Raw genomic sequence first — 20,677 nt, 5'->3', positions numbered from 1 at the left:
GCTTCCCACTAGCTATCTATTTTACATTTGGTAGTGTATATATGTCCATGCCACTCTCTCACTTTGTCCCAGCTTACCCTTCCCCCTCCCCGTGTCCTCAAGTCCATTCTCTACGTCTGAGTCTTTATTCCTGTCCTGCCCCTGTGTTCTTCAGAACCTTTTTTTTTTTTAGATTCCACATATATGTGTTAGCATACAGTATTTGTTTTTCCCTTTCTGACTTACTTCAGTCTGTATGACAGACCCTAGGTCCATCCGACCTGCCATTTCTTGCTCCACAAAATCTCTCCTATCTGCCTCTGTTTCTGCATCTCACTTGCCAATAACGTTAACAAATGCCCTTCTCTTTTCTCTGGTTACTGAGATAGCTTCACCACTGCTTTTCCTTACCCCGTTCTGTCCTCTGCTACAGTGCTGCCAGAGAGACCTTTAAAAAGATGCAAATCCATGTCTGTGAGCCTGGGTAGTATATTCAATATCTTGTAATAAACGATAATGGAAAAGAGTGGAAAAAAAGAATCTAGATATATACATATATGTATCACCAAATAACTTTGCTGTACACCTGAAACTAACACGATATTGTAAATCAACTCTACTTCAAAAAAAGAAAAAAAAAAGATACAAATCCAGTCACCTCACTCCCTGGCTTAATGCTCTTCCAGAAGCTTACAGTGATCCTTGTGATAAATTCAAACACCTTAGTCTGGATTTCCCTACTTTTCTCTCCAACCTTATAGGCCTCCTCCACCCCATGCTGGGCCCCACCCCAGTTTATGTGCCCGTTCAGTCAGCCCAGTTGGCCATCTCCCTTCTTTCCTGGCCTTTGCTCAAGATGCTGCCTCTGCTGGGAAATCTACCTGTGCTCCTCTAGCATGTAATTTGAACCCAGATCTTATGGCTGCAAGCCCAGGCCTCTCTCTGCACCTCGCCAGCCAAGACTTCTTTCTAGATGACTGTCCAAAAGGCTTGGAAGTGTACCCCACCCTGCTAATCCTTTTTCTCTTCTGAACCTTTTTTTTTCAGTGAAAATGACAGCCTTTGTGTTTGTGAGGATTGGGGATGAAGATGGAATAGAAGTTTCCATTTTGACCTTCCTGTGAAAATTCACCCTTAAAAAAAAAAATCTGAATGTAGTGGGCAGGATTTCTAAATGGTGCCACTTTTTAAACATACATAATGTTTGTTCTACAAATACATCTCTTGATTCCTTCATTCACTTAGAAGCTGCACCAGAATGTAAATGTAAAGAATAAGAGCACAGGTTTGGTATCCATCAGAGTGGAATCCATGCCCTGTGCTCCAACACTTTAAGTGACTTTCCCCATCCATCTGTGCAATGGGGACAGATTAGAACAGTACCCACGTAGGGTATGTTCCCATAGGGTTATTGCGACAATAAAGTGAGAAAATGCATGACATGTCCTTAGCACGGTCCCCAGCATAGAAGTGCTCAGTGAATGGGAATGCTGCTTTGTATGTACTAGCTAGTAGACATAGTGACATGATTGAGACAGTGTCCAGAGCCAGACTGTCCACAGCTAAGGGTGCTGCTCTCCTCCAGGTTTCTGCTGGTTGTGCTTGCAAAGCAGACAGACTAGAGGCTCTCTGTGCTCTCCACCTCATCATTTGAGCATCTGGACCTTATCCTCCAGTCCAGTGCTGTCCAATAGAAATATAATAGAAGCCAATATGTAATTTAAAATTTTCCAGTAGCCACATTAAAGTAAAAAGACATAAGTGAAATTAATTTTAATATCTCATTTAACCTAATATATCCAAAATATCATTTCAATATAAATTGATCTAAAAACTATTAATGAGACATTTTATATTCATTTTCTCATGTGAAATCTTTGACATCTGATGTGTATTTTCCACTTAGTACCTCTCAATTCAGACTCTCAATTTTCACTGTAAATATTTGATTTAGATTTCTTAAATTAACGTTGAAAAGGTAGATTTGCACGCCCAAGTTGTTCCAAATGTACTCAAAAGTTTTTCAGTAACTGAACTATCAGTTTTGAAATTGAGCTGGAAATGAATTCAAATGAAATTAATTTAGCACCTTGGTTACTCCAGCCACATTTCAAATGTTCAATCCACATGTGCCTAGTGACTCCCATATTGGACAGTGGCACTCTAAGAAGCCATGCAGCGGGTTCAGTCTTCTTCTGCTGCTTTTTCTTAGCTAAACTTTTTCCAAATTGTATAGAATTTGATAAATGGATAAAAATGGAGGAGCTTTGCGGAGGAGCTTTGTTTTCAGTTAGGGGAGGTCGTGAGCCATTTGCCCTCTGCCTCCCTTACTTACTAACCACCCCCCCCCGCCCCTCCACCCGCAGAAGTCCTGCAGCACCTCGGTGTATCCCTGGAACTCCATGGAACAATTAACAAGTGGTAGGAATCTTAGCACTGAGCAAATGGCACACATTCAGAATCTTGGACCCTTGGAGCTCAGAGGGATCTTAGCATATATAGAGGTCCAGCCCTACCCTTCTTACAGTGCAGAAATACTTATGATAAATTCCTTGGCTGGGGTGGGTGGAGGGCGTGACTCAGCCCCTGCTGAACACCTGGGAACAGATGGATCCCTTCATTCTCTTCTGACTTACATGGTTCTCTGTGTCCTGATCTCATCTCCCTAACTAGGTTGGAGGCAAGGAGCGCCTCTTACAGTGACACAGCGCCCACACAGCACAAGACAATCGATAAATTCTTAACTGAAGGCCTGACTGACTGCAGGAATTCAAGGTCACCCGAAATATCAGGGTCACTGCATTGCACAACTCCAAAGAACACCATTCAAATTGTATTCTGTGGCTGTGCGAGTAGCAGCCTTGTAAAGTTTGCAGAGTTTAGACTGGGCTCTCTTTTCCAGCTGAGAAAAACTTCTAAGAAATTCTTTGTTGAAACAAAATAATTCCCTCCCTTATCTTCTGATAGGAAGCAACTACATAAGTAAATTTTCTCAACTTCTTTAGGAATATACGTTAATCAGGGAGTGTGTATGGATGTGTGAATGTGTGTGCGTGCGTGTGTGTGTGCATGCGTGTGTGTGTGTGTAAGGTATGCTGGTAGAGCTGCTGTGTTAGGAAGCTCGTTTGGAACAGTTTGACCAATTCAACCTAGGCTCCAAGAGGCCAATGTATTTGTAGCTTTTGGAATTTCTCATGAATGGAATCTTTCTCTGATTTGAAAGATGCCGTAGAGCTCTTGGCTTTGTAAAGCACCCCAGAGCATGACCTATGGGAACCAAGGACATATACCTAAGTCACCAAATGAGTACAGGGACTCTTTGCAGCTGCATGGTTTCCATCTTCATGAAGCTGAGAAAAGGCAGAGGAGAGGGGAGGGGGCAGAGAGGTTCTCTTAAGAAAGCCCTCTGTTTGCTTTTGTGTTTTTCAAACTGACAGGTGTTTATTTTTTCTCCTGTCTACCCAGGAAACCAAGTGCTGCCTCCTGGAACTTGTCTTGGAAATGGGCTCACACCAGAGGCAGCAAAGGACCTTGGCCTTCCTGCTGGAATTGCAGTGGCAGCTTCACTAATTGATGCCCACGCAGGAGGACTAGGTAATCTCTTACCTCCATGTCACTACCGACACTGTGTTCAAACTCTCCTCAGAATCAAAGACACTCCTTTTCTGTTTTTAAACCAAAGACTGAGAGCTGGTGATTCAAGATACAGTAAAGAAAAACCTTTAACAGTTAGGCATATGGGTAGAATTATAGAACTTTTCATCAATTGTAGGATTCATTTATAATTTTATTAATTTCTCCGTAAAATAATAGAAAAAATGATGTGAATAAATATCTGGGCGGTTCTTTCCTTTACCGAAAATTTGATAAAGATACATTAGCTTCCAACTAGCGTGAATGATGATGGTGTACTTACTTGTATTTTTTTTTTTTTGCGGTACGCGGGCCTCTCACTGTTGTGGCCTCTCCCGTTGCGGAGCACAGGCTCCAGACGCGCAGGCTCGGTGGCCATGGATCACGGGCCCAGCCGCTCCGCGGCATGTGGGATCTTCCCGGACTGGGACACGAACCCGTGTCCCCTGCATCGGCAGGTGGACTCTCAACCACTGAGCCACCAGGGAAGCCCCTGTACTGCTTTTTTCTACAGATACTCCGAAACCCTTACAATTCTAATTTTATTTTCATATTATATTTGGCTTATATGCTATGTCCAATTACTTGGGCATATTCCTGATTTCATCTTCTAAATAAGTCTCCAACCTGGCATTCTTGTATTCATTTATTCATTCATCAAAGACCCATTGAACACTTAGTATGTCCCAGGCATGGTGCTGGGGGACAGTGACGTTAATTTAAAAAAAATAATAAACAAACAAAATCTCATCCCCAAATGGAAGACAGTGAGGCAAGGTTTACAGTAAAGTGTGATAACTCTATCCTCTTCTTTATCCTTATTGCAGTTTTTTGGCAGGGAGGGAGGCATTGTTCAGATTCTCAATATTTTTCACTTCAACTATAGCCAAATCTTTTTTTTCCTAGCCTTTCTTTCTAAGAGTGTTTCTTTTAAAATTATGGTTCGAACTTCATGAGATCAATTTAGTAGATTATGACCATTGGATTTTCAGAATAGAATGGACCGACCAGAGTAGAAAATCTCAGAGTATGTCTAGCACAGTAAGGGTAAGCACTTTTTTGTGGAACTTATGTTTCCACTTCCATTTTATGTGTCTGTGCATGTGTATACTGGGCCATGATGAACATGAATTTCTTACTATGGGTTACAGTCCAAAAAACTTTGAAAGACTTTTTAGTCCCTACTTCATATTACAGACAAGAGTTATCTATTTAAATGCTTTCATCGAGCTGCATTCCCAGAGCTCTGTCCATGCATATTCACCTCCATGTCTTTGCACATGTGTTTCTCTGCCTAGGATGACTGGTCCTCCCCTTTGCCCACTTGCTAACTTCTACTCTAAGTTGAAGACCCATCTTAGATGCTTTCTCCTCTGTGTAGCTTTCCATGGAAGACACTTCCATTTATGTTGAAACTCTCTAAGCTGTCCTCCTTTCAGCACTTTTACCTACCCCTATGGAAGAAATGATTGTATTGTAATTGCTCTTTTATCTGCTTGTCTTTTCCACCAGACTGTAAGTTCCTTGAAGACAGGGGCATTGTATTACTCATCTTGTGTAACCTGTGCTGAGCTGTGTCTGGTTCTTATAGGTGCTTGATAACGTTATTAAATGAATAAAGTCACATTAAGGCAAGAATAAGATAAAATAGCCCTACCCTGTAGAGTGAAAGTTAATCTGTTTCCTTATACAGCAGATTATTAGGCAGTGGCTAGTTCTTCTGCATGGTCTTTGGATTTTCAGAGCAGGATAGCTCTCATCCATCTACAAACATGTCCGTCTTATTCATCTTTATGTGTTCAGGATCTAACACAGTGCCTGAGAAGTAGTAACCAGCCAGTAATGCATGTGGGTTGGAAAATACTGCTTATAGACAAGGGTGTTTCTTTCCCTTTTCTGTGTGGGCAGTGTCTGCTTTTGATTGGAACGTCATGATTTTGGTTTTTAAGAACAGGTACAAAGAGAATTTGTGGTCTAGACAGACATGGAGTGTTCCTGTCTCCTAGTAATCCTGACCTCCCATAACCTGCCTGAGGCCCGGGAAGCTTCCTCCATCATGCTTTTCCACTTATCCCTGGGCCAGCAGTCTTTGTCATCTACCCACACCCAGGGAACAGGCACTAGGCTTGGACCACCACATGCTGAAAGTAAGCAGGCTGCACCTTGGGAACTTTCAGGACTCTGGTTCCCTTGTCAGTTTCCCAGACCTCCCTAAGGAACAAACCGAAACACACCTCCTCACTTCTGCCCAGGACTCGCTGCACCCTCTAGGAGGGGAGACTGTGTCCTTACAGGTGCCTGGTACTTGAAGACACTCAGAGTTGTAAGTTGAGCCACACTGAAAGGAATCCAGGCCATGAAACGACCCCTCTCTTTTCCTAAATCAGAGATGGTCAGTGGCAGAAGTTTTTACCCTTAGAAGCTTTGGCTGAGATTTTTTTTTCCCTTTAAAGCACAAATGTGTGGGGCTTCCCTGGTGGCACCGTGCTCAGGAGTCCACCTGCCGATGCAGGGGACACGAGTTCGATCCCTGGTCCGGGAAGATCCCACATGCGTCAGAGCAACTAAGCCCATGCGCCACAACTACAACTACTGAGCCTGCCCTCTAGAGCCCGCGAGCCACAACTACTGAGCCCGCGTGCCACAACTACTGAAGCCCGCGCACCTAGAGCCTGTGCTCAGCAACAAGAGAAGCCACTGCAATGAGAAGCCCGCGCACTGCAACAAAGAGTAGCCCCCGCTTGCCACAACTAGAGAAAGCCCGCACACAGCAACGAAGACCCACTGCAGCCAAAAATAAATAAATAAATAAATAAATAAAAACAAAACACAAATGCACTTACGTTAGTGAGTTTCCCTTGTGTTTTCCAAAAGTAAGCTCTTTAAGTGGAAAGATAGCCTAGGACCTTGGTTTCTTAAAGGGCCGAGCCTAGGGACCAGCAGTGGCTGGGGAGGGCCCAGGCAGGCGATTCTCAGCTGCTGTGGGACAGTAAATACCTACTTAGCAACTTTGACCAAGTTTTATCCTTCTTATACCTCTGTCTCTCCCCTTCACCTTACAGCCAGTTTAGGGTTAGGATGTCTGGGAAAAAGAGGAGGCCTGGGAGCAAATATCCCCTCTTGTTTCCCATGCCACCTATGCCCCTTTCAGAATGTAGAAGAGAAGAGAGGCCTGAAAATCTTAAAAAGGTCATCCGCCCATCCAGCCGTGCAGTTACTAAAGATAGCTACTGAATGTGTGTAAACATGGTGGTTACTGGTCTAGGCACTGGAGATTATAGCAGTGAACCGAGCAGCCAAAGCCCCACACCTTTTGGAGAGAAAATTCTCATACTCTCCTGGCCTGCATGTTTGTAACTTAATAGTATTGGTTTGAGACAACTAACCCCTGAGACATATCATGATGCTGTAATAAGGGCTCTGAACATGGAATCTGAAGATCTGGATTTAAATTCTTACTCTCTCTACCTGTGTACCTTAGGCCAAATATCATACCTCTTCACACTTCCGAATTTCCCCTTCTGCCATATAAGACAGTGATGCCCTCCACACAGATGTGTTATGATATAAACAGGTAAAGCAGCTGAGGTAGCATCTGGCACGTAGTGGGCACGCAGTAATGAGGTATCTTTCTTCAGTTTTTCTCACTGTGGAGTGACAAGGCCTGGCACAAAGTAGGAGCTTTATAAATGGAAGTTCCGTGAGTTACTATCCAGGAGAACTGTCTTCCCTTTGCATAGGAAGTCGGAGAAGAACCCCAGCCTTCTGGACTTTATCTGCCGTCCATGGATCTGCCCTAAATTTCCTTCCCCAATACTCTTTTACAGAACACAGGATTCACTGCTTTAAGATTCTGTACAGATTGTGGTCAGAAACAACCTCATGATCTGGTTAGATGAACTCCATGCTAAGAGACTGTCAAGTGTCAGGTTAAGAATCTGGCTTTGGAATTGGATGCCATCCAGGCCTCGCACAGACAAGCCGCTGACAATCACAGCCCCTTCAAGTGCTGACCTGGTGTGACCTACCCTGGACCCCACATTCTGACTGTTACGAGGGGTCGGCATTCTGCTTTGGAGAAAGACTCCTGGACTCTCAGTCTCCAGGGAAGCCTGGAACGGGAGGATAAAGATCAAAGAAGCGAGTGGAACTCAACTCATGATTTTTCCAGTTCTGGAAAAAGAGGAGGAAGCACTTGGTGGGAATAAAAATCAAAGATAAGAGAACATTTTATACTTAAGGTGCTGGTTAGTAAGTTCTCCAGCGGATAGCCAGAAGATGGGAGGAGCTGTGTTTGCCCTTTGTGGGGGTGGTTCTCTCCAGGGCTCCTGCCGCTGCTCTCTTCCTAGCTTGTAAAAATAGTGGTAACTTTGTTCCAGGTCTTTTCTTGGCTCCAGCAGCCCAGCTGTCCTGAACTGGCAGTAACAACCTGATTTCTGTCTCAGGCCCTCTCCCCTAGTTGTTCTTCTTTATAAGACCAGCTTCTGATTCTCCATCACATCCTGAAGCCGGGCTGTCTCCTCCAGGAGCCTTCCCTGACTCCCCCAAGCTGACTTAAACCCTCCTTCCTCTCGCTCCCATGATGCCTGGGACTTGCCTTGTTTACAGTACACATCACCCAGGTTGATGTGCGCAACTTTGTCTCATTTACAAGTTTGTGAACTCTTCGAGAGTGAGCCCCGTGGCATTTCATTCTTATATCCCAGCAACCAGCACAGTGTTTTGCGTGTGACACGTGCATATTTAGTGAATGAGTGAATGAATGGCATCCCCTGCGTGAGGGATGGATATTCAACTGAGAAGTAGAGTAACCTCTCGTTACAGAGGTGGCTGCCCTGTACATTAGGTGTACCTGGCTCAGTTCTCCATGAAGCGAAAGAGTTGTTCTGAGCGCTCCCTGATCCAGTCCTGGGTGTCTGGAAACTCCTGTCCTTTGTGCTCCCATCATGTTAGCAGGTGTTGGCCAAGAGCAAACGTTGTGCCTAGGTTTAGCATCACTCTGATACCAGATACTGGGTTCTTTGCCAGATGTTGATTTGGCTTAAATTGCTCATCTGAGTTTCAGAATCAAACCAAATTGAGGATTTTGAATTTCTCCCTCCCCTCCCTTCCCTTCCTCTCTCCTCTTCCTTCCTTCCTTTCTTATAGCAGAAAAATTGGTTTAGCCCGTCTTGCAAAAGGAGCTTCTGGTTCATGCCCTCTTAGAGCAACACATAGTTAATTCCAGTGAGCAATAAACCTTGCCAACTTTTCATCTCACCATTGTCAGTGCTCTAGAAGCAACACTGATTCTCAAAGCAACTTTATACATACTATTATTTTGTTCCATTCGTTAAATGAAATAATGAGGCTCACAAAGACTACCTAACTTACCCAAAGTCACACGATTAGTAAGCGGTAAATGCATGATTTAAACCCACACTGTCTGATTCCAGAGCTCACACTTCTAATCACTATGCCTTATGGAATGTGTATTGGTTACAGTGTGCTCCAGTCTACTCTTGAATTTGACACTTAAAGTAGCATTTGAGCGAGTAACAAGTATTAAAAAAAGAAAGTATTTCAGTAAATATTTATTGATGACCCACTTTACTAGTTGATGAGAGTATAAGGTAAATATGAGAGAGAACTGGACTTGTGGGAACTTGTAGTCTAGTAGAGAAAACAAACATTAAGTAAACAATGCAATTATATGTTCCAAGTATATAAGGCTTTGGAAAAATATGGAATGGGCCCAGAATTGAGACTTGAAGAATTATAAAAGGATTCCTAGAGGAAGTGATGTCTGTAATGTAACTGCAACATTTCCTGCCCTATTATTGCTTCCTGGTAAAATGGAATTCATTTACTTGTTGTAACTCTCCAACTTCAGTTAGGCTTTATTCCTAACAATAATAATAACAATATCACTAATAAGACAAGAATCACTACCCTTATTGGTACTACCTTCCGTGTGCCAGGTACTCTGCTGGACACTTCCTATACTTTATCTCTTGCTTCTCATGATGATCCTACAAGGCAGAAGTTATCTCCCATTCTGTACGTGAGGAAGCTCCATCACATACCTAGTATCGTGGCAAGATTTGAACCTGAGTCTGACTTCAGAGCTCTTGTTCTTTTTCTTTGTACCAGTGGTTCTCAACCAGGCGGGATTTTAACTCCCCATCCACAGGACATTTGGCGCTATCTGGAGACATTTCTGTGATTGTCATTTGGAAAGGGGAACTGGTATGGCATGTGGTGGGCAGAGGCTAGGAGCGCTGCTAAACGTCCTACAGTGCTCAGGGCAGCCCCACAGCAGAGAGTTATCCTGCCTTGAAGTGCTGGGAATGAGAAGCCCTACTCTAAACTGAAACCCTTCCAATGATAGTATTTCCCTTCATCAATTCAGTTTATTTCCGTAGAAGCCAAAACACAGCCCCAAATAAGCGTCTTACTGATAAATTAGTACTTTGTCGAAATAGACTTTGTGAAATTAACTCTTCAGTGAAAATAGTTGTGAGATAAGCCAGTAGAGTGAAGACTTCAGACTAGGGAGTATAAGATGATTCCTGCCCCTTCCGTCTTACCCAGAGTCTAACACGAGACCACTTGTCCAGCTTTCAGCACATCATATACACTTGCCTCCTCCTTGCCTTTGGTCATGCTGTTCACTCCGTTTGGGCTGAGCCCTGCTCCCCACCTAGACAGTCCTACTCATGTGTCAGCAGTCAGGCTAAATGTTACTTATACAGTGGAGCTGTCTCCAAACTGAACCCTGCTCTTAGAAACCAGGATTCATTCCCTCCTCTGTGTTTCTGCCACACTTTCACCTATTTCATTTTTCCCACCAAATCATGTTCACTCTGCCCATCTTTCAGCATGGGACCCACAGAGTTAGTCCCCTGTGAATCAGTGAGTTAATTAAGATAATAAAAGTGAGAGGATTTTGAAATATCCAAAACAAGGATTGCTAAATCCAGGTAGGGGAGCCTTTAAAAAATATATAGATACCTACGGCCTACCTGCGAAGGATCCTGAGTCTGAGTGTCTGGGGTGGGGCCGGGAAACCGATTATAGGAAGGAAGTTGTCACCTGGTGCCCAGAGGAGACGGTTTGCGGGACAGGTTGGCACTGGGCACACAGGTCAGAAGCAGAAGCGATGTGCAACTTTCAGGTAGACAAATCAGACCAAACCACAACTGTGCTGAGAAGGAGCCAGGCCCAGACTCAGACCGGAAACTGGGGGCAGGAGGGACTGTGTCCAGCAAGAAAGAGAAGCTTGGATCCAAAGAGGCAGACGGTCTGTAAGGAGGGGGATTAGAAGAGCAGATAAAGTCTTGCCGGGGAATCTGGAAGGAGAAAAGCGGTGTCAGTGCCCAAGCAGATAGGGCAAGGATGACTGCGGGAGTTCCTGGATGTGAATCAGAAAGGGGGAGGAGGAGTTGGTTGGTGTGATTTTAAGGTTATTGTGTTAGGCTGAGGTTTGGTTTAATGAGAACCACTGTTGCCTGAGACCAGAGCAGTTGCATGAGCCTTGGTGAGGGGCAGAGGGGATGGGGGGAAGGACGGCTTTGGGTTTCCTGTCCCCAGACCCCAGGGCTTTCCTGGAACACTGTGCTTCTCTGGACTGTGAGGGATGAGCCTTAGCTGGGAGACCAGTCTTTTCTGTGGTCAGAAATCAGGGATAAGTGCAGCCCTGCGGGGCTACAGCCCCCTCCTGCTGTCCTACCCCTCTCTAAATCTGTGCCACACAACCCAGGATATGCCGCTATGAGCCTACCCTGAAATGGTTAACTTCTTTATTTTATATACAGGCTCGTGTTTGGATAATGAGTGATCGTAGGCTTAAGAACTAAAAGGTTGCTTAAAGACTTTCTGTATCAAATTCTTCAATATGCAGATGAGAAAACTGAAGCCCAGAAAAACAGTGAGTCATCCAAGGTTACCCCAGCAAATTACCGTCAGAGTTGAATTTAGAAACTGAGCCTCCTAATTTATTGGTCAGGGGCCCTGCCCCTGTTATGCCACACCATCTCCAAATTAGGAAAAGGGAATGGTTTTGGGTATCTGGAACTCTATCCATCGTGGAAAATAAGAACAGGCAAGAAGTAGGTGTATTCACACCTGTGCTTATGTATATGTGCAGCTGTATATGCATTGCATGTATATACATGTGTATGTGTGTATACATCTCTGTATGTGTGTGTATGTTATTCCATTCTACCCATTATATCCCATTTAATGGCTGCAGTCAGGATCCTGGCTGGCTATCAGATAGGTAAACTAGTTGTTCTAAGCCACTCATGAGTAAGTCTCTTCCATTTTGTGGTCACAGTCTGCATTAAGGGTCTCCCTCAAAAGCTGGTAATAATAAAAATGCCTGGCATTTCAAGTTCCTTCTGAAAAGTTCAAAACAATTGTTTTTGTTTCAGCCTGTGCCCAGCTCTGCGCTGGGCGCTTAAATAGTCAATGTCATTAGCTCACAAACACACTGTGGGCTGCCATTGTTTTCTGCATTTAATATACAAGGGCATCAAGGTTTAATAACTTGTTTCGTTGTGACATTTCAGTAAATGATAAAGTCGGATCCTAGGTCCAAGTTTTTTTTTACTCCAGAGCCTATGAGCTTTTTCCTGCTTGCCCTTCTAGTATATTTATGTATGTCTAGATATGTCTATGCATTTACTTACCTTAGCCTATAATTACACAAACTTATGTCTGTATCTAAAATGGAAGATAGAGCTTCTATTAAACATTCTTCCAGGTAGGTATGTTTCTAGATCCAATTTTTTTTTTTTTTTTTTTTGCGGTACGCGGGCCTCTCACTGTTGTGGCCTCTCCCGTTGCGGAGCACAGGCTCCGGACGCGCAGGCTCAGCGGCCATGGCTCCCGGGCCTAGCCGCTCCGCGGCATGTGGGATCCTCCCGGACCGGGGCACAAACCCGTGTCCCCTGCATCGGCAGGCGGACTCAACCACTGTGCCACCAGGGAAGCCCTCTAGATCCATTTTATGGATGAGAGAGTTGAGGCCCAGATTGGGGAAGGGACTTAATAAAATATACTTCAAACAGCACACATGTTTAGGGCTCTCCCAGTCATGGGGAATAAGACCAGGCTCATTAGACCAGGCTGGCTATTTTTTGACTGTGGTGGAGAGATCAGTAATACTAAAGTTGATAATAATTTTGTTGATTATTTTTGTTGGTTAATGTTGAAATGAATGTTGATATTAAACTTATCTGTGTAGTGACTTGCCACTTTCCAACCATCATCCTGGTATTTTTGCTTCCATTAATGGTTGAGCAAATGGACACTCCAGTAGGTGAAGGGATTTGCTTAAGGATACAGGATGAGGAAGGATTGGATCCAAGACTGTAATGCTGATCTGTCTCTCCCCGTCATTTCACATTTACTTTGGTGAAGACATTTCATCAAACAGTGGAGCAAGTGCTTCCTTCTAAACAGAGCAGAGTGTGTTGACTCAGTGTGAGTTCCTGTGCCCAGAGGCCCTGATTTCAAGCAAATCTCTGACCAAACTCATCAGCTTCAGAACCTTATCTGGTATCCAGAGGGAATTTGTAACCAGAAGGTTCTACGTATTCACTCATGTATTAATATGTGACTGAAAAGATGAGCTGCTGTTTTCCTTTGCTGAGCTTGGGAACAAAAACAATAACACACAGAATAACCCAGCCCCAGGTTCTGATACTGCCAACCACCTGTTAGGAGGACTTCCCACCCCAAGTTCAAAAGGTAGAAGACTGCTGGAAGAGTGTTTGTTTGGGGACCCAAAGTCTAAGATTGCACTTGCGTCACTGGCTGTGAGAGTAGGCTTACCCCAAAGGTCCACTGTTTTTCATGGCACAGAAGCTCAGCACATGGTGCTTCACATCCATGTAATAACCCTGAGCACTAATGTTTACTCTGGGGCTTGCACATCCGCAGCTGTTGGTGGGAAAATGCACATCTCCAGTCATCGCCCCTCCGCGGCAGCCTCACATCTGAACTGCTGTCTGCTTCCTTATCATCTCCCCACGGGCCTGGGTAATTTCCTTGTTTTCAATTTTCTCTTAACTAAGCATTCATATGAGTCATTATAAAGGGTGAAGAGAAAAAAAGATTGTTTTTTCCCTACACTGGGGATCTTGAGGATTGCCTCCTGGCATCCTGCAGCCAGTATAGGTGTCTAGAGAAACTAAGAAAGAAAAATCATGCTGTGAGCTATGATGTAGGAATGTGACTTCTAACGACAGTGAAAATGAAAAATCTTGAGGTAACACAACAGTGATTAAGAACACATAACTGATTCAAATCCTGATTCCACTTCCTGTCTGTGTGACCTTGGGAAGTCACTTGACACTTCTTGCCTCAGTTTTTTCCATCTGTGAAATGGGAATAATAATCGCACCCACCTCATAGAGTTGTTTGAAGAATAAATAAGCTAATATCTGTAAAGCACTTAGAACAGTGTCTGGTAGTGCTATGTATATTTAGGTATGACTAATGGGATCTCAGCAGATTTACCTTATGAATGATAGCAGTGAGCAAGAGAAATTCAAAGATTCATTCCTTCATTTACCAAATATGTGATAGCTTCCTTTTATGTGCCAGGCATTGTTGTACGTGTGTTGGATATAGTAGTAAATAGAGACAAGTTCCTACTCTGTAGAGCTTCTATCTTGCTGCGGGTGTTCGTAACCTTACATATAAACATATATGTGTATATTTTTATATGAGCCGTATGCATGCATGCATGTGTATGCACACACATGCACATGTATGGGCGTGTTTGTGCCTGTGCTTATGTGTGTCCACGTGTGTGCATTTGTTATACACTTCTGTATGACCATCCATGTATACATGTGTGTGTCTGTGTATATGTGTGCACAAATGTGCCTGTATCTGCATGCTCATAAATGTGTATGCATGTCTGAATGCTTGTGTGTATGCGTGTATGTGTGTGTGCCAGTATACACACACACACACACATACATACACACTTGGGTATATGTGTTTATGCATGTGTGGGTATATGTGTGTATATATGTATGTGTATAGGCATGCATGTGTGTTTATCAGGTACTGCTAAGTGTTATGAAGGACAGGTCTGTGTAAAGCAATGGAGAGTGCCAGGAGTTGCTGCCAGTACAGAGAGTTCTGGAAAGTTTAATCCAGACATTTGAGGAAACAGACCTCAGTGAAGTGAGGGAACATTTTATGGTTTAAGAAGCAAGGTAGCAATTAATTCAATCAGCAGATATGTGTTAGGCCCATACTTGTATGGGCCTCAGATGCCATACAGGGCACTGGGGCTACCAGAGATGACCCAATCCTCTCTCTAGAGGAGCTTAGCAGCTGGTGGAGAAGGCAGACTTGTCATCAGAAAAATCTCATTGTAACCTGCATGCTGCTTTTCCCAGATGAGAAGGAAGTGTCACAAGAGGGCAGGGAATGGATCAACTAGCTCTGCCAGGACAAGTGAGAGAAGCATCACCTAGGAGGTGGAAACGGGATAAGCATTTCAAGAGGCAGGAACAGAATGTGAAAAACTTCGGAGTGTGGAACGGCCTGACTTCATCAAGGAGCATTTCAGTATGGGAAGCTTGCTGTTCATGTGTGAGGGGAACAGTGAGAGATGGCCGGGAAATCAGAGCCGGTACTGTGGTGTGGGCTCTGAGCTCCCAGCTTGGCCACTGGTTATTAACAAGTTACTTAGCTGCTCAGTGCCTCAGAGTTCTCCTCTATAAATGGTAATGACAGTAGCACCTCGTCCGGTGGTTGCATTTTATAGACGCCTTCTCCTGACATGTGGTGAGCCCTTAAGTGTTAGCTCTTCCAGGTCAGAAGCTCAAATGTAAAAAGCCTAGAATTCCAAGTCAAGGAGGTTGGATGCTAAAATTAAGTTGGATCAACCCTATCTATTCAAATAGCTTCCTCAGCACTGATTGTCATGTGAAAACTATGTCAAGTGTTCTACATGAAGCATTTGCCTTTGGGAGTGCAGCTCTGATTTGTAATACCAATGGGTGATAGTGCAAAGGAACAGTTAGAGCAGTAAAAAAAAAAAAAAAAAAAAAAAATGCCAGCTCATTTTAAGCTTAGAACAAAACTGTTCACTTCAATGGAATGAAGCAGATGGTTATTTTCCCAGGCCCTGGGAATTCAGAAATAACCCACTTGCTGCCAGGGCTTTGCCCTCTACCTTTGCAACGTCACTTACTCAACCTGCAGAAGCATAGCTGGAAGGGAAAGTGCATTTCCCCACCTCTCACTTCTGTATCTCAGCATCCTTGTTATTCATCCATCAGGCCTGAGGGTGAGCACTGCTACTTTTCACTGTCTCCTACCCACTCTGATCTTGGCCACTGTCTTTGTGAGAGGAGATTTTTCTCTGGTCCTGTCATCTCTCTTCAAATCCAAACAGAGAATGTACAAAGTCTGCCCATGCTCACTGTAGTCTGAGCTGCTGAATATTCTTCCAGAGCCCTTTAGGATTTCTGTGCCCATACTTCTTTAGGATTTCTGTGCCCATACTTCTTTTTCTTTTTCTTTTTTTTAACATCTTTATTGGAGTATAATTGCTTTATAATGGTGTGTTAGTTTCTGCTTTATAACAAAGTAAATCAGTTATACGTATGTTCCCATAACTCTTCCCTCTTGCGTCTCCCTCCCTCCTACCCTCCCTATCCCACCCCTCTAGGTGGTCACAAACCACCGAGCTGATCTCCCTGTGCTACGTGGCTGCTTCCCACTAGCTATCTACCTTACGTTTGGTAGTGTATATATGTCCATGCCACTCTCTCACTTTGTCACAGCTTCCCCTTCCCCCTCCCCATATCCTCAAGTCCATGCTATAGTAGGTCTGTGTTGTGTCTTTATTCCCGTCTTGCCCCTAGTTTCTTCATGACATTTTTTTTTCTTAGATTCCATATATATGTGTTAGCATATGGTATTTGTTTTTCTCTTTCTGACTTACTTCACTCTGTATGACAGACTCTAGGTCCATCCACCTTACTACAAATAACTCAATTCTGTTTCTTTTTATGGATGAGTAGTATTCCATTGTATATATGTACCACATCTTCTTTATCCATTCATCCGATGATGGACACTTAGGTTGTTTCCATCTCCTGGCTATTGTAAATAGAGTTGCAATGAACATTTTGGTACATGACTCTTTTTGAATTATGGTTTTCTCAGGGTATATGCCCAGTAGTGGGATTGCTGGGTCATATGGTAGTTCTATTTGTAGTTTTTTAAGGAACCTCCATACTGTTCTCCATAGTGGCTGTATCAATTTACATTCCCACCAACAGTGCAAGAGGGTTCCCTTTTCTCCACACCCTCTCCAGCATTTATTGTTTGTAGATATTTTGATGATGGCCATTCTGACCGGTGTAAGATGATATCTCATTGTAGTTTTGATTTGCATTTCTCTAATGATTAATGATATTGAGCATTCTTTCATGTGTTTGTTGGCAATCTGTATATCTTCTTTGGAGAAATGTCTGTTTAGGTCTTCTGCCCATTTTTGGATTGGGTTGTTTGGTTTTTTGTTATTGAGCTGCATAAGCTGCTTATAAATTTTGGAGATTAATCCTTTGTCAGTTGCTTCATTTGCAAATATTTTCTCCCATTCTGAGGGTTGTCTTTTGGTCTTGTTTATGGTTTCCTTTGCTGTGCAAAAGCTTTGCTGTGCAAAAGCTGTGAAGCTTCATTAGGTCCCATTTGTTTATTTTTGTTTTTATTTCCATTTCTCTAGGAGGTGGGTCAAAAAGGATCTTGCTGTGATTTATGTCATAGAGTGTTCTGCCTGTGTTTTCCTCTAAGAGTTTAATAGTGTCTGGCCTTACATTTAGGTCTTTAATCCATTTTGGGTTTATTTTTGTGTATGGTGTTAGGGAGTGTTCTAATTTGATTCTTTTACATGTAGCTGTCCAGTTTTCCAAGCACCACTTATTGAAGAGGCTGTCTTTTCTCCACTGTATATTCTTGCCTCCTTTGTCAAAGTTAAGGTGACCATATGTGCGTGGGTTTATCTCTGTGTGCCCATACTTCTGAATGTTCCATCTTCATTTTGTTGGTGGCAATGACAAATTTTCCCACATAACTTCTTTCTGTTCCCATTTTGGTTAGAAATTACTATTTACTGAACACTGAGAATGGAAAATTCATAGAGGGGCAACGTGAGAAAATACGTTATTTACACTATTTCCAATTACCCATAGTAAATCGAAATCTTAATACAGATAATCCAGAAAAATGAGTATTTTAATTTGAACATAGTTAGGTTTTTGCTTCGCTTATTTGTACATCTGATTTCTGTCCTTATTTACGTATTATAGTGGTTTTCAAATTTGAGTATGCATAGTCAACTAGGGAATTAGTTAAAATGCAGATTATTGGGTCCCTGCACCCACCACTATGACAGATTCACACCAGTAGGTTTGACGGGGGCCTGAACATCTGCCTTGTCTCCGGTGCCCACATGATCCTAATGGACTTCACCACTAATGCCTTAACAGATGTGGGAGGGCTGGTCTAAACTCAAGTTGGTTACAGTCAAAAGTTATCCGTGTGTAATCCAGAAAGAACAAAACTGAGTCCAGGCTAATTGAAAGACTGCATTTTAAAATTTTTTATTTCAAAAGCAGAGCAATAAAGAGCTCTTCCAATCTGGTACACTTACCATGAGCTGGGTGCCACCTAAGCGTTTACCTAGACAGCACTTGATATGGGCAACAACTATGGCTGCGTACATTCTCCCCACCCCCATGTAAGGGCCACAGTGAGACTTACCTTTGTTCAGGCATGTGGGTGGGATGGGAGGAGAATCTAGAAGGTCTGTCTGACTCTAGGTTTCCTGTTCTTACTCTCAGATAGCTTCAGCCAAGCCTCTGTTAACTGAATTAGCCATGGACAATTATTTTTAAATGTTCAATAAACAGAAAACATGGAGCATCTTTGGATCAAATGCTCAGGTCTAGGGAAAGCTGTTTGTTTTAAAGAGATTGTGTTAGGCTGTTAAGCTGTATTGTTACAGTTTCCTGGGCTGAATTTAGCCTAGAGAGTTAAAAGTATGCCAGCCTTGTGATTCACCACTGTGAAAACTGAGGGTGGGTGTGGACTTCGCCACCAGTATCAGTAACATGAGTGAAGACTCTATACACCTTTTATATTCAGGCCTCTCACCACTGAAAGTTGTAAAGAAAAACCCACATAGCTCAGTTCTGCGAAATGCATTAAATATTCTGGAATAATTTGGCTCTTATTCACAAAATGTCTGCTTTACTGTGGTGTAACCTTATTGCCCAGCCTAATGCGTGTGGGCTAATAATTCTTTCCCCATGTGCATATCTCTAAGTGTAACACATAGACAATAACATTTAGACATTTAAGTAGATGATTATATTACTGCCTCCCCCACTTAGACTGTGAGCTTCCTGTGGGCATTGTATCTGGTCATATTCATCTCTGTAACTTCAGACCCCAGCACTTAACCCAGGAAGCATATGCATCAGTTAATGTTTTTGTCTGTAAACAACATGCTGTAGCAAAGTCAGTGATGTAAAGAAATAGAGATATAACATGAGGACTAAGTTCTATAGGAATTTGAAAAAGGGAGAAGTCTCCTTCAGTAGAAACATTAAGGCAAGGGAAGAACAAAGATACTAATATTCCTTGAGTGACTTCAGCATGGCAGGAATGTGCTGGGTGGGCTCCTGGTATGATCTTCACATCAACCGCAGCCGCTTGTTCAAGGTCACACAACTAGTAATGAGAACCCCGGAACATCAGCCGCCATGGTCCTTTGGGGAAGTGGGAGGGGTAACCTGTGAACTGTACCCAAAGTAATGGGTATCTTCTCCACTGGAAGCAATGAAATGTAGAAGAGTCTGGATGGAGAGAATAGCAATAGCATATGTGAAGGCACTGAAATGTGTTGAGAAATGGTAAGCGTTTCAATTTGGCCAAAGTCTGTGGTATCTATGAGAGATTCCTGGAAGATGAGGCTGTCAAGGTCAAATAGGTGGGGAGAGAATGGCAGTACCTGAGCACCATGTTGCAAAGTCTTTGCCGCCCCGCTCTTTTCCCCAGGCATTGTCAAGCCACTGAAGGTGGTTTTAAGCAAGAGACTTATTCCACGCAGGACTTATGTATTTCTATTCACAATAGTTTGGGAAGAGGAAGGTGTGAAGGAGAAGGGGTAGCCTGAAATAGGGTTGTGGCAGAGGGCCTTGAAAGGAAGACAGGGAATTTGACATCTTCTTCCTTCTCCCCCTCCCCTTCCCCCTCCTTCTTCTTCTTTCTAAATCCATTGATTAGGCAAGAGTTGTTTAAAATTTTGGATGCTCTTTATATTTCTCCTATTACTAAATTAAATGTATGAAAGTATCTTTTTAAGTTTGAAATAAAATTTCTCTCATATTTGGCAGTAAATAGTAAATAACTTTTTAACCTTAAAGTCGCAGAGTAGTTAATCCAGTTTCTAAGCTGGGCTTTCATGAAAACCTGTTGTCTTTCATGGAGATATCCACTTGACTTGAGGGGCCATAATCAAAAGAGAAGCCCAAAGAATTGGGCTTGATACTTCTACTGCTTTACACGCTGGACATTTGCTGATTTGAAATCTGCAGCTGAGACCCTGGTAAGGGTAAGTGAAACACCAATTTGGTAATCTCTCCAGGCTGGAAAGACAACAACTTGAGTTCAGGGATCATTAAGGATGAAGAGTACTGATAAACACTCTAGGCTTTTAGTTGGGACCATAAGAGTAAACTGAAAAAGACAGACTTTACAAAGGCTGAAGCCTGGCTTTGAATGAACTCAGCACTTGATTAAATTCTGTTAATCTGTCCCTACTTCAGCTAACTGCAAGAAGGAAAATTATATTTTTTCTGGAGGAAGATAACATAATCAGAGGTTCAACTTATAAATAAAATTTTTCATATACAATTTCTCTGTTGAACAATCTAGTTATATAAAGTATAAGAATTTTCATAAAGCAAGGGAAAAACCAAACCCACAGAAGATCCAGATGTTGGAAACATTATACATGGACATTAAAGTATCTTTGAGTAAT

At 42.9% G+C, this 20,677-nt stretch overlaps 1 protein-coding gene across 8 annotated transcripts in view; it reads left to right on the top strand.

The window, feature by feature from the left end:
- Window positions 1-20,677, top strand: part of FGGY (FGGY carbohydrate kinase domain containing) — a 432,084-nt gene that overhangs the window by 204,378 nt on the left and 207,029 nt on the right. For 7 of the 8 annotated variants that reach the window (XM_029226879.1, XM_029226868.1, XM_029226869.1 and 4 more), the window contains one exon: window positions 3,445-3,573. The exons of the other annotated variant lie outside the window; for it this stretch is intronic. In XM_029226879.1, coding sequence (XP_029082712.1) covers window positions 3,445-3,573 — 129 coding nt within the window. The remainder of the gene's footprint in view (window positions 1-3,444; window positions 3,574-20,677) is intronic. 8 annotated transcript variants of the gene reach the window in all.

The sequence above is a fragment of the Monodon monoceros genome, unplaced genomic scaffold (assembly GCF_005190385.1).
Source record: "Monodon monoceros isolate NGI ecotype Baffin Bay Population unplaced genomic scaffold, NGI_Narwhal_1 Super_Scaffold_18, whole genome shotgun sequence".
Lineage (NCBI taxonomy): Eukaryota > Metazoa > Chordata > Mammalia > Artiodactyla > Monodontidae > Monodon > Monodon monoceros.
Note: the sequence above shows the minus strand (reverse complement) of the source record. Positions and strands in the feature narration are given on the sequence as shown.